General features: G+C 42.0%; 1 protein-coding gene across 3 annotated transcripts; it reads left to right on the top strand.

Moving 5' to 3' along the window:
• Positions 1-6,901: 6,901 nt before the first annotated feature.
• LOC100671541 (zinc finger protein 397-like) lies at positions 6,902-12,513 on the top strand. 3 transcript variants are annotated; one of them, XM_010586771.3, is made up of 5 exons: positions 6,902-6,986; positions 7,570-7,662; positions 8,262-8,764; positions 8,913-9,054; positions 11,435-12,513. In XM_010586771.3, the coding sequence occupies exons 3-5, from the start codon at positions 8,351-8,353 to the stop codon at positions 12,415-12,417; spliced, it is 1,539 nt and encodes a 512-aa protein (XP_010585073.1). In that variant the 5' UTR covers positions 6,902-6,986; positions 7,570-7,662; positions 8,262-8,350; the 3' UTR covers positions 12,418-12,513. The 3 variants fall into 3 exon arrangements, with proteins under 3 accessions (XP_010585073.1, XP_064150676.1, XP_064150675.1); XM_064294606.1 differs by lacking the exon at positions 7,570-7,662 and having other exon boundaries at positions 6,906-6,986; XM_064294605.1 differs by lacking the exon at positions 6,902-6,986 and having other exon boundaries at positions 7,031-7,662.
• Positions 12,514-12,771: the final 258 nt, after the last annotated feature.

Below are 12,771 nucleotides of genomic sequence, written 5' to 3'. Positions count from 1 at the left end.
ACTTAACCACTACGCCACCAGGGTTTCAACACCTCAACATATTTTTTTTTTAATAATTCTTATTGTGCTTTAAGTGAAAGTATACAAATCAAGTCAGTCTCTCACACATAAACTTATATATACCTTACTACATACTCCCATTTACTCTCCCCCTAATGAGACAGCCCGCTCCCTCCTTCCAGTCTTTCCTTTAGTGACCATTTTGCCAGTTTCTAACCCTCTCTACCCTCCCATCTCCCCTCTAGATGGGAGATGCCAACACAGTCTCAAGTGTCCACCTGATACAGGTAGCTCCCTCCTCATCAGCATCTCTCTCCAACCCATTGTCCAGTCCAATCCACGTCTGATGAGTTGTCTTCGGGAATGGTTCCTGTCCTGGGTCAACAGAAGGTTTGGGGACCATGAGCACCGGGATTCTTCTAGAATCAGTCAGACCATTAAGTCTGGTCTTTTTATGAGAATTTGGGGTCTGCATCCCACTGTTCTCCTGCTCCCTCAGGGGTTCTCTGTTGTGCTCCCTGTCAGAGCAGCCATCGGTTGTGGCTGGGCACCATCTAGTTCTTCTGGCCTCAGGATGATGTAAGTCTCTAGTTCATGTGGCCCTTTCTGTCTCTTGAGCTCATAATTATCTTGTGACCTTGGTGTTCTTCTTTCTCCTTTGATCCAGGTGGTTGAGACCAATTGATGCGTCTTAGATGGCCACTTGTTAGGATTTAAGACCACGGACGCCACATTTCAAAGTGGGATGCAGAATGTTTTCTTAACAGAATTTATTTTGCCAGTTGACTTAGGTGTCCCCTGAAGCCATAGTCCCCAAGCCCCCCCCCCCACCTTGCTACGCTGACCTTTGAAGCATTCAGTTAATTCAGGAAACTTCTTTGCTTTTAGTTTAGTCCAGTTGTGCTGACCTCCCCAGTATTGTGTGCTGTCTTTCCCTTCACCTAAAGTAGTTCTTATCTACTATCTAATTAGTGAATGCCCCTCTCCCACCCTCCCTCCCTCCCCCCTCTTGTAACCACAAAAGAATGTTTTCTTCTCGGTTTAAACTATTTCTCAAAATCTTATAATAGTGGTCTTATACAATATTTGTCCTTTTGCATCTGACTAATTTCACTCAGCATTATGCCTTCCAGGTTCCTCCATGTTATGAAATGTTTCACAGATTCATCACTGTTCTTTATCAATACGTAGTATTCCATTATGTGAATATACCATAATTTATCTATCCATTCATCCCTTGATGGACACCTTGCATGCTTCCAGGTTTTACTATTGTAAACAGTGCTGCAATAAACATGGGTGTGCATATATCTGTTCGTGTAAAGGCTCTTATTTCTCTAGGATATATTCCGAGGGGTGGGATTTCTGGGTTGTATGGTAGTTCTATTTCTAACTTTTTAAGGAAACGCCAGATGGATCTCCAAAGTGGTTGTACCATTTTACATTCCCACCAGCAGTGTATAAGAGTTCCAATCTCTCCGCAGCCTCTCCAACATTTATTATTTTGTGTTTTTTGGATTAATGCCAGCCTTGTTGGAGTGAGACAGAATCTCATCGTAGTTTTAATTTGCATTTCTCTAATGGCTAATGATCGAGAGCATTTTCTCATGTATCTGTTAGCCACCTGAATATCTTCTTTAGAGAATGCGTGTTCATATCCTTTGCCCAATTTTTAATTGGGTTGTTAGTCTTTTTGTGGTTGAGTTTTAACAGAATCATACAGATTTTAGAGATCAGGCGCTGGTCGGAGATGTCATAGCTGAAAATTTTTTCCCAATCTGTAGGTGGTCTTTTTACTCTTTTGGTGAAGTCTTTAGATGAGCATAGGTGTTTGATTTTTAGGAGCTCCCAGTTATCTGGTTTTTCTTTGTCGTTTTTAGTAATGTTTTGTATTCTGTTTATGCCTTGTATGAGGGCTCCTAGGGTTGTCCCTATTTTTTCTTCCATGATCTTTATCATTTTAGTCATTATGTTTAGGTCTTTGAACCACTTGGAGTTAGTTTTTATGCATGGTGTGAGGTATGGGTCCTGTTTCATTTTTCTGCAAATGGATATCCAGTTATGCCAGCACCATTTGTTAAAAAGACTATCTTTTCCCCAGTTAACTGACACTGGGCCTTTGTCAAATATCAGCTGCTCATATGTGGATGGATTTATATCTGGGTTCTCAATTCTGTTCCATTGGTCTATGTGCCTGTTGTTGTACCAGTACCAGGCTGTTTTGACTACTGTGGCTGTATAATATGTTCTAAAATCAGGTAGAGTGAGGCCTCCCACTTTGTTCTTCTTTTTTAGTAACACTTTACTTCTCCGGGCTTTCTTTCCCTTGCATATGAAGTTGGTGATTTGTTTCTCCATCACATTAAAAAATGTCATTGGAGTTTGGATCGGAATTGCACTGTATATGTAGATGGCTTTTGGTAGAATAGACATTTTTACTATGTTAAGTCTTCCTATCTATGAGGAAGGTATGTTTTTCCACTTATGTTGGTCTTTTTTAGTTTCTTGCACTAGTACTTTGTAGTTTTCTTTGTACAGATCTTTTACATCTTTGGTAAGATTTATTCCTAAGTATTTTATCTTCTTGGGGGCTACTGTGACGGTATTGATTTGGTGATTTCCTCTTTGATGTTCTTTTTGTTGATGTAGAGGAATCCAAGTGATTTTTGTATATTTATCTTGTAACCTGAAACTCTGCCGAACTCTTCTATTAGTTTCACTAGTTTTCTGGAGGATTCCTTAGGGTTTTCTGTGTATAAGATCATGTCATCTGCAAATAGAGATAATTTTACTTCTTCCTTGCCAATCTGGATGCCCTTTATTTCTTTGTCTAGCCTAATTGCTCTGGCTAGGACCTTTCGCACAATGTTGAATAAGAGCGGTGATAAAGGGCATCCTTGTCTGGTCCCCGTTCTCAAGGGAAATGCTTTCAGGCTCTCTCCCTTTAGAACGATGTTGGCTGTTGGCTTTGTATAGATGCCCTTTATTTATGTTGAGGAATTTTCCTTCAATTCCTATTTTGCTGAGAGTTTTTATCATGAATCGGTGTTGAACTTTGTCAAATGCCTTTTCTGCATCAATTGATAAGATCATGTGGTTTTTGTCTTTTGTTTTATTTATATGGTGGATTACATTAATGGTTTTTCTAATATTGAACCAACCTTGCAAAGCTGGTATAAATCCCACTTGGTCGTGGTGATTATTTTTTTGATATGTTGTTGAATTCTATTGGCTAGAACTTTGTTGAGGATTTTTGCATCTAACAACATATTTAAAAAAAAAAAAAAAAACCATTGCTGTCCAGTCGATTCCAACTCATCGCGACCCTATAGGACAGGGTAGAACTGCCCCATAGGTTTTCCAAGCAGTGCCTGGTGGATTTGAACTGCAGACCTTTTGGTTAGGAGCCGAACGCATAACCACTAAGCCACGAGGGTTTCCACCTCAACATACAGAAAACAAAAATCATCCAATTGGACCAATAAGTAACATCATGATAAAAATGAATAAGAAAAAAACTCGTTTTCATTGAGTGAATTCTGACTCATAGCGACTCTATAGAGTAGAACTGCCCCGTAGAGTTTCCAAGGAGCGCCTGGTGAATTCAAACTGCCGACCTTTCAGTTAGCAGCCGTAGCTCTTCACCACTATGCCACCAGGGTTTCCAACATTATGATAAATGGAGAAAATATTAAGTTGTCAAGGATTTCATTTTACTTGGCTCCAGAATCAACACCCATGGAAGCAGCAGCCAAGAAATCAAACAACATATTGCATTGGGCAGATCTGCTACAAAATAATTCTTTAAAGTGTTAAAAAGCAAGGATGTCACTTTGAGGACTAAGGTGCACCTGATCAATCACTTCACGTGCATACAAAAGCTGGACGATGAATAAGGAAGATTGAAGAATAATTAATGCCTTTGAATTATGGTGTTAGCAAAGAATATTAAACACACCATGGACTGCCAGAAGAATGAATAAATCTGTCTTGGAAGAAGGCCAGCCAGAATACTCCTTATAAGTGAGGATGGTGTGACTTTGTATGACATACTTTGGACATGTTGTCAAAAGGAACCAGTCCTCAGAGAAGGACATCATGCTTGCTTGAAAAGGGGGTCAGCAGAAAAGAGGAAGATCCTCAAGGAGATGAATTGACACAGTGGCTGCAACAATGGGCTAAAACATAGCAATGATTGTGAGGATAGTTCATGAACGGGCAGTGTTTCAATCTGTTGTACATAGGGTCACTATAAGTCACAGTTAACTCGACGACACCTAACAACAACATGCATGATAACTGCAAGAATACACTTACGAGCATCCGCAAGGGTTTTCTTTGACACTGAAGAAAGATAAACAACTTAGTAACTAAGGCCTTTGTTTACTGTCTTGGATGCTATAAATAAGCATTGTCTTGTTCTGTTAATACATCTATTATCTATTTCCGAAAATACAATGCTAAATTGGTGACATCATGGTAATAATAGAATACAATTGTATAAGCATATTATTAAAAGTCGTCCTTCCTGAATACTCCTTCAAATACTACTACCATTAATTTTAGCACAGTCTGTCTTGTATGTGTGTATTCATTCATTTATTCACCAAATCATTGTACAATATTAGGTCATACTGGAGAGAAAATGGAAAAACAAAGCCCCTGCCCTCATGCAGTTACACTAGGAGTTACAGCATCCGGTGATGTGAGAGAGCATTTCTTTTATTTCACTTGAATCCTCTGCTTTTCTTACCAGTGTCTCATATATACTAATGCTCACCCTGGGTGATGAAGAGCGTTAACGTGCTCAGCAGCTCCTAGTGTACAAACTGAAAGGTTGGAGGTTTGAGTCCACCCAGAGGTGCCTCAGAAGAAAGGCCTGATGGTCTACTTTGACCATGGAAAACCCTATGGAGCACAGGTCTACTCTGACACACAAGCTATAACCATGAGTCAGGGTCAACCGCACAGCAGCTGGCGGTGGTGGTAAAAATGGCCTCACCCCCACACATCTAGCTGCACAATAAGGCTTACACAGTAAGGACGACGAGGAAGATTTTCCATTACTGCAGCTGAAAACATTTTAGTTATCTTCTCTCTTTCCATAGTTCCACTCCTAAACAGCAGGCTGCTCAATGTAACAAGGTGTTACAGATTGGATGCAAAGACAATCTTGCAAATGCAAAATTTCTTCCTTTCTCCGGATGTTCAAGCTACTTCTCCCATCAAAAAGCGGAGTCTATTTCCCCTTCCCTTGAATCTGGTACTTCTACCGATAGAATGCAGCAGAAGTGATACAGTGCCATTTCTGGACCTAAGCCTTAAGAGAGCTAGCATCTCTCTCCTTGGCTCTCTTGGAAGGCAGCCACCATTTAAGAAAGCCTGAACTAAACAGTGGAAACCCTGATGGTGTGGTAGTTAAGAGCTACGTCTGCTAACCAAAAAGTTGGCAGTTTGAATCCACCAGCCACTCCTTGGAAGCCCTGTGGGGCAGTTCTACTGTGTCCTATAGGGTTGCTATGAGTCTGAATCAACTCGACAGCAATGGTTACTAACAAATGTTGGCTGTTTGAACACACCAATCAGTGCCTCATAAAAAAGGCCTGGCGATCTGCTTCCATAAAGATTACAGCCAAGAATACCCTATGGAGCTCAGTTCTACCCTGCCACACATGGGGTCACCATGGGTCTGAATCAACTCCACCACAAAGGGCTTGGTTTTTGGTTTCCACAAAATCGTTTTGATTCTCCTGGAATCCAGATTTCTGGGTTCACGGAACTGGGGGGACTCACCCAGGCCATCCACCCATAGGTGTCCTTTTGAACCTTGTAGGAACTGGTTCCTTTAAGTTACCTTCGGGTCAAACAATAGCCTAGTAAGCAGCTTAATAGAGATCTTGTGGCCTTAGGCATTGGGTTCTTTTGGACAATTATCTATGCGCAGCCAGCTTCAAGAAGCAGAAACTCCAGGGTCTGACTACAGGCTGTTTGAGAATGTATAGCCCGTCCTTAGTGACAGTTTCTGTAACATGCCCTGGGCTTTGATGCTTTCTGTTGAGAAATTAACATAACACTCACCTGTATACCCTGCTTTCCCAGTTCCCTCTGTGGAGCACCTTCCAGGTGAGGCTGCCCAGTTCGAATAGTAAATGCTCACAATAAATATATTCGTTTACATTAATTTTTGGTGTTCCTCTGAGCAATTTTTTTGGAAACCCTGGTGGCATAGTGATTAAGGACTACCGCTGCTAACCAAAAGGTCGACAGTTAGAATCCACCAGGCGCTGCTTGAAAACTCTGTGGGGCAGTTCTACTCTGTCCTATAGCGTCGCTCCGAGTTGGAATCGACAATGGGTTTTTTTTTTCTTTTTTCCTAAGCAATTTAGGTTTTTGCCAGTTTTTTGTTGTTCTTCGTTTCAAACTGCTTGATTTAGGACAGCATTTACAGCTGTAAAATGGGGATAATATACCAGCTGCATAGAGCTGTTGTAAGGCTCAAATGACAAGCACTGGGAAGCGCAGTATAAGTGATTTGCTTTTTGTTCAGCCCGTTCATCCACCTGTTTACTTTTGTGGAGATCCTGGGAAAGAACTGGAATTACAGGGAAATCCGAATGCTTTTTTAGAAAATTGAAGGCGGGATGAGTCGGGGAGTGACAAAAGCCCAAGAGACCAGTGGACGAGCTGTGGGTGCAGGCCAGGATAGGAAGCGGACAAGGCGGAGAACGCAGCCCTCCAGGGACCTGCAGCCTCTCCTCGGAGAGAAAGACCCGGGACACTCAGCCCAGCGGTCAAAGCCTGCAGGCTGCGGAAAGAGAATTCACGGCGATGATTGGCTGCCAGTGAGCAAGGGGCGGGGCGGACGGAGACAGGGGAGGGAGCGACAGCGACGCGCCGTAGCGGAAGGTCGCGGCGCGCACTTCCGGTCTTTGTGGCTCTGCGCTGTGGGCCGGTGGCTCGTTTCGTGACGGCTTCAGGGTTTTGCGGTGAGGGACGCGGGCTCCGAGGCGAGGGAGGAGGGGGAGGGTGCTCTACCGGGGCGGTGGGTGCCAGGTGAAGTAGCCCTGCGCCTTGATCGGCCGGCCTCGGGGTCGCGGCTCTTTGTCGTGGAGGCGGCTCTCAGCGTTTTGGGGACGCAGAGGACGCCGGCGCTCAGTGCGCTGTTTTCCGGAGAAGGCGCAGGTCTTCTTTACCCCCGCGACTTTGCAAACGCGGTGCTTTAACCGGGCGTTTAAAATTAGAAGTGAGGTCACACATTGGCGGCATAAATACTCAGTCGCTAAAGTTAGCCGTAATATTAGGGTTAAATTTTACTCATCTGTCCTGCTGACTGATTCAAGGGCATACCCTCCTATCGATATTCCCCTAACCTAAAATCAGATCATGTTTGCTCTGTACCACACGTCTATATAATTATTTGTTGCTGTGTTTCACCGTTTACATTTTTACTCCCAGTATCTTCTATGCTTTTTGAAGGTTGAGGTTATTTATACTTCTGTTGTGCTTGTTTATAATATATAACATGTTCTATTTTTGATATTTAACATGTTTTGAACACGTTTTGAACAGCGTTTAGCAAACACTTACTGGTTAATTTCTCTGAAGACTCATTTATCTTCTGGGCAAGAACCCTGATATCCCAGGCAAGGGACAGAGCCAAAAGTAAGTGCCTCCGTGTTGATTGAAGGAATTCAATGAATCTCAAATTTGATCAACTAGCAGATATTGAATAATATTTTTATTTACATCAACTCATGTTTAATGTGAATTTTAAAAGATGTTCTATTACTACCTTAAATGAATATCAACATCACTTACCATGCATAGAAAGGAACTAAAGGTATTTAAAATTCAGTGTTATTAATTTCTACCTAGATACTGTTTGCCCTCAGAAGTTTGAAGCCTGTACTTTGTCTATGAAAAATGGAATTGTGCAAGTTTTAAGTTAAAAGACATACTAGCACCCAAGAGTTTTCCCCTTAATGAAAGGCTTGAAAGAGAATTGAAAAGAAAATACTTTTCTCCCTATGTGGCTAATGTTAACATTGTGTCCATTTACTTCTAAAGTTAGTGGTCAGAGTTCTACAAAATGGAGGACACTGGATAACATGACTGATTTTTAGTTTCTAATTTGATTATTTAGTTACAATCTCAAGTCTACTCCCTTTTAGTAACTTACTGGAGTGATTGATCTGACTTATTTATGAGCTCTTAGAGATTTCGTCACTGATATAATTTAACAACGCTTTTGTATCCTCCAGGAAAGCCTTTGAAAGAAGAAATACTAAAGAAACTGTGAAGCACAGAACCCAGTTGTAGCAAACTTTTTGCTAAGCTGCCTCAGCCTAGAATGGCTGTGGAATCCAGAGCACTTGCAACCCTGGTAACTCAGGATCCTCAGGAACAGGAACTAATCGTAGTGAAAGTAGAAGAGGGCCTTTCCTGGGGTCAGAAATCTAAGCAGGATGGGAGTGCCCAGGCCTGCCAAGAAATGTTTCGCCAGCAATTCAGAAAGTTTTGCTACAAGGAGACTCCTGGGCCGCGGGAGGCTCTGGGGCGACTTCACGAGCTTTGCTATCGGTGGCTGATGCCAGAGTTGCACACAAAGGAGCAGATCCTGGAACTGCTGGTGTTGGAACAGTTCCTGAGCATCCTGCCTGAGGAGCTGCAGGTCTGGGTTCAGCAACAGAGTCCAAAAAGCGGCGAGGAAGCTGTGACCCTGTTGGAGGATTTGGAGAGAGAGTTCGATGATCCGAGGCAACAGGTGGGAACAGGGAGTTGTGATGTGTTATGGGAGAAGGAGTTTGCAGGCTGGAGCATGTGGTACTCTTGCTGAACTCTTCTCTGAGATTTTTACTCAGCAGTTTCCTAGGGATATTCTCACTAAGGTAACCATATCTTATTGACTTCAGGTTCCAGCTAGTCCACAGGGTCCAGCAGTGCCCTGGAAGGATTTGACATCTCTTGGAGCATCCCAAGAGTCAACAGATGTCCAACTCCAGCCTTTAAAGACACAGCTGAAATCCTGGGAACCTTGCCTGTCCCTCAGAAGTGGTGAGGAATAGAAACTCATCTGGGAACTTTAATTAATTAGACCTCTGGTTTTGAGGGTGCAGGAGAAATTGCATTTCATAAGCTTGTCACATGTGAGCATCATCACTTTTATTATTCTAGACCAGAGGTACTCACTTTACCAGCTTTGTTTCCAGCAACTGTCATAGATTGCATTCAGCACTCTTTTGTCACTTTACCTGTCATTCATTCACTTATTTGTTCATTTCTTCGTTTTACAATTTACTAGAGTACTAATACATGTTGGGTTCTGTGCTAGGCACTGAAACCTATCTTTGAGGAGCTTTCAGGTCTGGGTAGGTGGTAGATGAACAAGAAAGCATTGCAATATAGTGTAGTAAGTTATAGAATAAAAGTAGGCACTAGGTAGCGGTAGACTTCTCACCTTCCATGTGGGAGACCAGAGTTCAATTCTCAGCCAGTGCATCTCGAGGGAAGCCATCACCCATCTGTCAGTGGAGGCCAGTGTGTTGGTATGATGCTGAAGAGGTTTCAGTAGAACTTCCTCACTAAGACAGACAAAGAAGATCTTCCAAATATCAGCCAGTGAAAACCCTATGGATCACAATGGTCTGATCCTGTTGTGCAAGTGGTTGCCATGAGTTGTGGGCTCATTTGACCGACACTAACAGCAACAGGTGCTAAGAAAGACAGCACATAAAATGGCACCTAACCCAGTATTAGAAGTTCTAGGAACACTTGCTGGAGGAATTGATATCTAAGCTAAGACCTGTAGTATGAGTAGGAGAAAAAAAAAAAGAAAGCCAGGTAAATAGGGAGGAGGACTATCTCAAGCAGAGGTCACAGTCCTGTGAGAGAATACAGGCCATTCTGGGAATTGCAGGCAATCCACCTGGGCTTGAATGGTATATTGGTAGGGGAGGAGTGGTAAGAAATGAACTAAAGAAAAAATGGGATCCAGGTAGTAAAAACTTGCATGTCATGATAATTAGTTTGTACAGTTTCCTGGGTGCTGTGGGGTGCAATTGAAGGATTTGGCACAAGGGAGTGACATGATTGGATTTATGTTTTAGAACTTAGCTACACAATAGAGAGTGGATTTGAAGAAGGCAAAAGTAGATTCCTGGGGTCCTATAACAGGCCTTTGCAATCCAGGTAGCCAAAGTGAATACTTCAAAATGTATGATACCCCCACCCCAGGAAGATAAAATTTGATTCATGTTCATCAGCATTTAAATTTTTAAATTTTAATGCAGTCTGATTGTTAAAAGTGGAGGATGAGGGAGAGGAGTTAGAAACTGACACTCAGTTTTCAGTCTTTAGCCATGTGGTTAAGAGTGGTGCTATGCATGTAAGTGGAGCCCCTGTATGGTGCAAACGGTTAAGTGCTGGATTACTAGCCAAAAGATTGGCAGTTCGGACCCACCCAGAGACATACTGAAAGACAAGCCTGGCTGGTGACCTGCTTTCAAAAAACCCAGTGGAGCACAGTTCCCTGATCACCATGAGTCAGAATCAATTTGATGGCATCTAACAACAACAATTCATGTAAATAGGAAATTATAAGAGGAAACAAATACATCTTATGATGTATTTAGTTTGGGACATTTTGGTGGATGTGGAATATTCATAAAATGCCCAGTTAGCAGTTGGATATGAGAACCTAGAGCCCAGCAGTAGAGCTGGGATAGAGTTGACTACGTAGGAAAATACTACCTTGTAAGTAGTATTTGAAGCTTAGCGGGTCATTTGTAGAGTGGGTTCATGAGAGCCGAGAACAGAATCCTGAGGAACACTACTTTTTGAGGGACTGGGCCTGGATGTTAAGAAGAAACAGCCATAGAAATCAGGCCAATATTACTGGAAGAGAACATCTCTCGAAAGAAGGTGAGGTTCCCCAAAGGCAAGTTCTGCAGAGAGGAAACTAAGATCTGGGAAGTACCCATTAGATTGAAGAACTATGATGCTAGTGACCTTGATGAGGACAGCATCAGTGGAAATAAAGCAGAGGAAGGCAGAAACATTGCAGAATAGGGATGAGTACAGACAACCCTTTGAAGAAGCTTTACTGTGAATGGGAATGAGTGAGGCTGCTTGAAGGAGATGTGTGGGCAAGGAACTTTAAATGCTGATGAACAAGAATCAAAGAGCTTAAAAATAATGGGAAAGAAGCAGTTGGTAATGATCAGTTGACCTCTTGGAGGAACAGAAAAAGGTAAAATTCAAGTGTAGGTGGAGGCCTTAACATTACAATGAAGGAGGGACCCTAGTACAGCAAGATAAACAATACATGTGAACAGTGACATCTTTGTAGGTAGAAGCTTCTGTTTTCTCTCAAGTAGAAGGTGAGTATTGAAAGTGACTGGAAAAATGTAAAATCTGTTGCTATTTATCATTTCAGATTGTGAGAACAAAGAATCAGCAACAAAGGAGGAAATTTTGGGAGAAAAACCACAGGGCTTTCCCCCGGAGCCTTCATTTCAAGAAGTTAGTGAACATGAAAACCATTTAGAGTGGCAGCAAAGAAGTACTACAGGGGAGAAATTAAGATCTCCGTCCCAAGGAGACAGTTTTAGGCAAATGGCCTTTACACATGAATCTCTAGGAAAGAGAGACCGCCATGATAATCCTCAAAGAAGCATGATTCTAAGTGCAAACTCTTTAACATATCAGAAAGTTCATACAGAAGAGAGACCTTACAGATGTGATGTATGTGGGCACACCTTCACACAGCATTATACTCTAACGCAACATCAGAGAATCCATACTGGAGAAAAGCCCCACAAGTGTAACCAGTGTGGGAAAGCCTTTAGTTTGAGCTCATACCTTATTATTCATCAGAGAATTCATAGTGGGGAGAAAGCATACAAATGCAGTGAATGTGGGAAAGCCTTCAATCAGAGATCAGCCCTTATTAGACATCAGAAAATCCATACTGGTGAGAAAGCTTGTATATGTAATGAATGTGGCAAAGCATTCAGTCAAAGTTCATATCTGATCATACATCAAAGAATTCACACTGGTGAGAAACCCTATAAATGTAATGAATGTGGAAAAGCCTTCAGTTTGAGCTCAAACCTCATCAGACATCAGAGAATTCATAGTGGAGAGGAACCTTATCAGTGTAATGAATGTGGCAAAGCCTTCAGTCAAAATTCAGATCTGATTATACATCAAAGAATTCACACTGGTGAGAAACCGTATGTATGTAATGAATGTGGAAAAGCCTTCAGTTTGAGCTCAAACCTCATCAGGCATCAGAGAATTCACAGTGGAAAGGAATCTTATCAGTGTAATGAATGTGGCAAAGCTTTTAAAAGGAGCTCAGCCCTTACTCAGCATCAGAGACTCCACTCTGGGAATGAAGCTTATACATACATGTAGTGAATGTGGGAAAACTTTCAGGCAGGGAACAGCCCTTATGCACCATCAGAGAGTCCACACTGTAGAATAACTTGTGAATACAATGACTATTGTAAATATTTTTGTCAGATTCTTGTCTTTGTTAGTCAAAAGTATTGACTTTAGAGCTAAGTTCCATAAAGGCTGTAAACTACTAGGTCTTCAATCAGTCTAAATTTCTATGTGTAGCACTTCCCAGTGCTAATAAAAGTTGACCCTTAAAAGCTTTTTCTGTGACTGATGAGAATGATAGATGGGAGAGCCGTTACTTTTAGCTTTTCTACTACCATTAAGAATACTCAGGAAATAGGAATGTAATATTGAAAGCTCACTTTC

This window comes from Loxodonta africana, chromosome 11 (assembly GCF_030014295.1).
Source record: "Loxodonta africana isolate mLoxAfr1 chromosome 11, mLoxAfr1.hap2, whole genome shotgun sequence".
In the NCBI taxonomy this organism is placed as follows: Eukaryota; Metazoa; Chordata; class Mammalia; order Proboscidea; family Elephantidae; genus Loxodonta; species Loxodonta africana.
This window is presented reverse-complemented; position numbering and strand designations above follow the sequence as displayed.

Coding starts and splice junctions, on each gene's coding strand:
- LOC100671541 (XM_010586771.3), top strand. CDS start 8,351: ATGGCTGTGGAATCCAGAGCACTTGCAACCCTGGTAACTCAGGATCCT. Junction 8,765..8,912: donor TCGATGATCCGAGGCAACAG/GTGGGAACAGGG, acceptor TATTGACTTCAG/GTTCCAGCTAGTCCACAGGG. Junction 9,055..11,434: donor TTGCCTGTCCCTCAGAAGTG/GTGAGGAATAGA, acceptor TTATCATTTCAG/ATTGTGAGAACAAAGAATCA.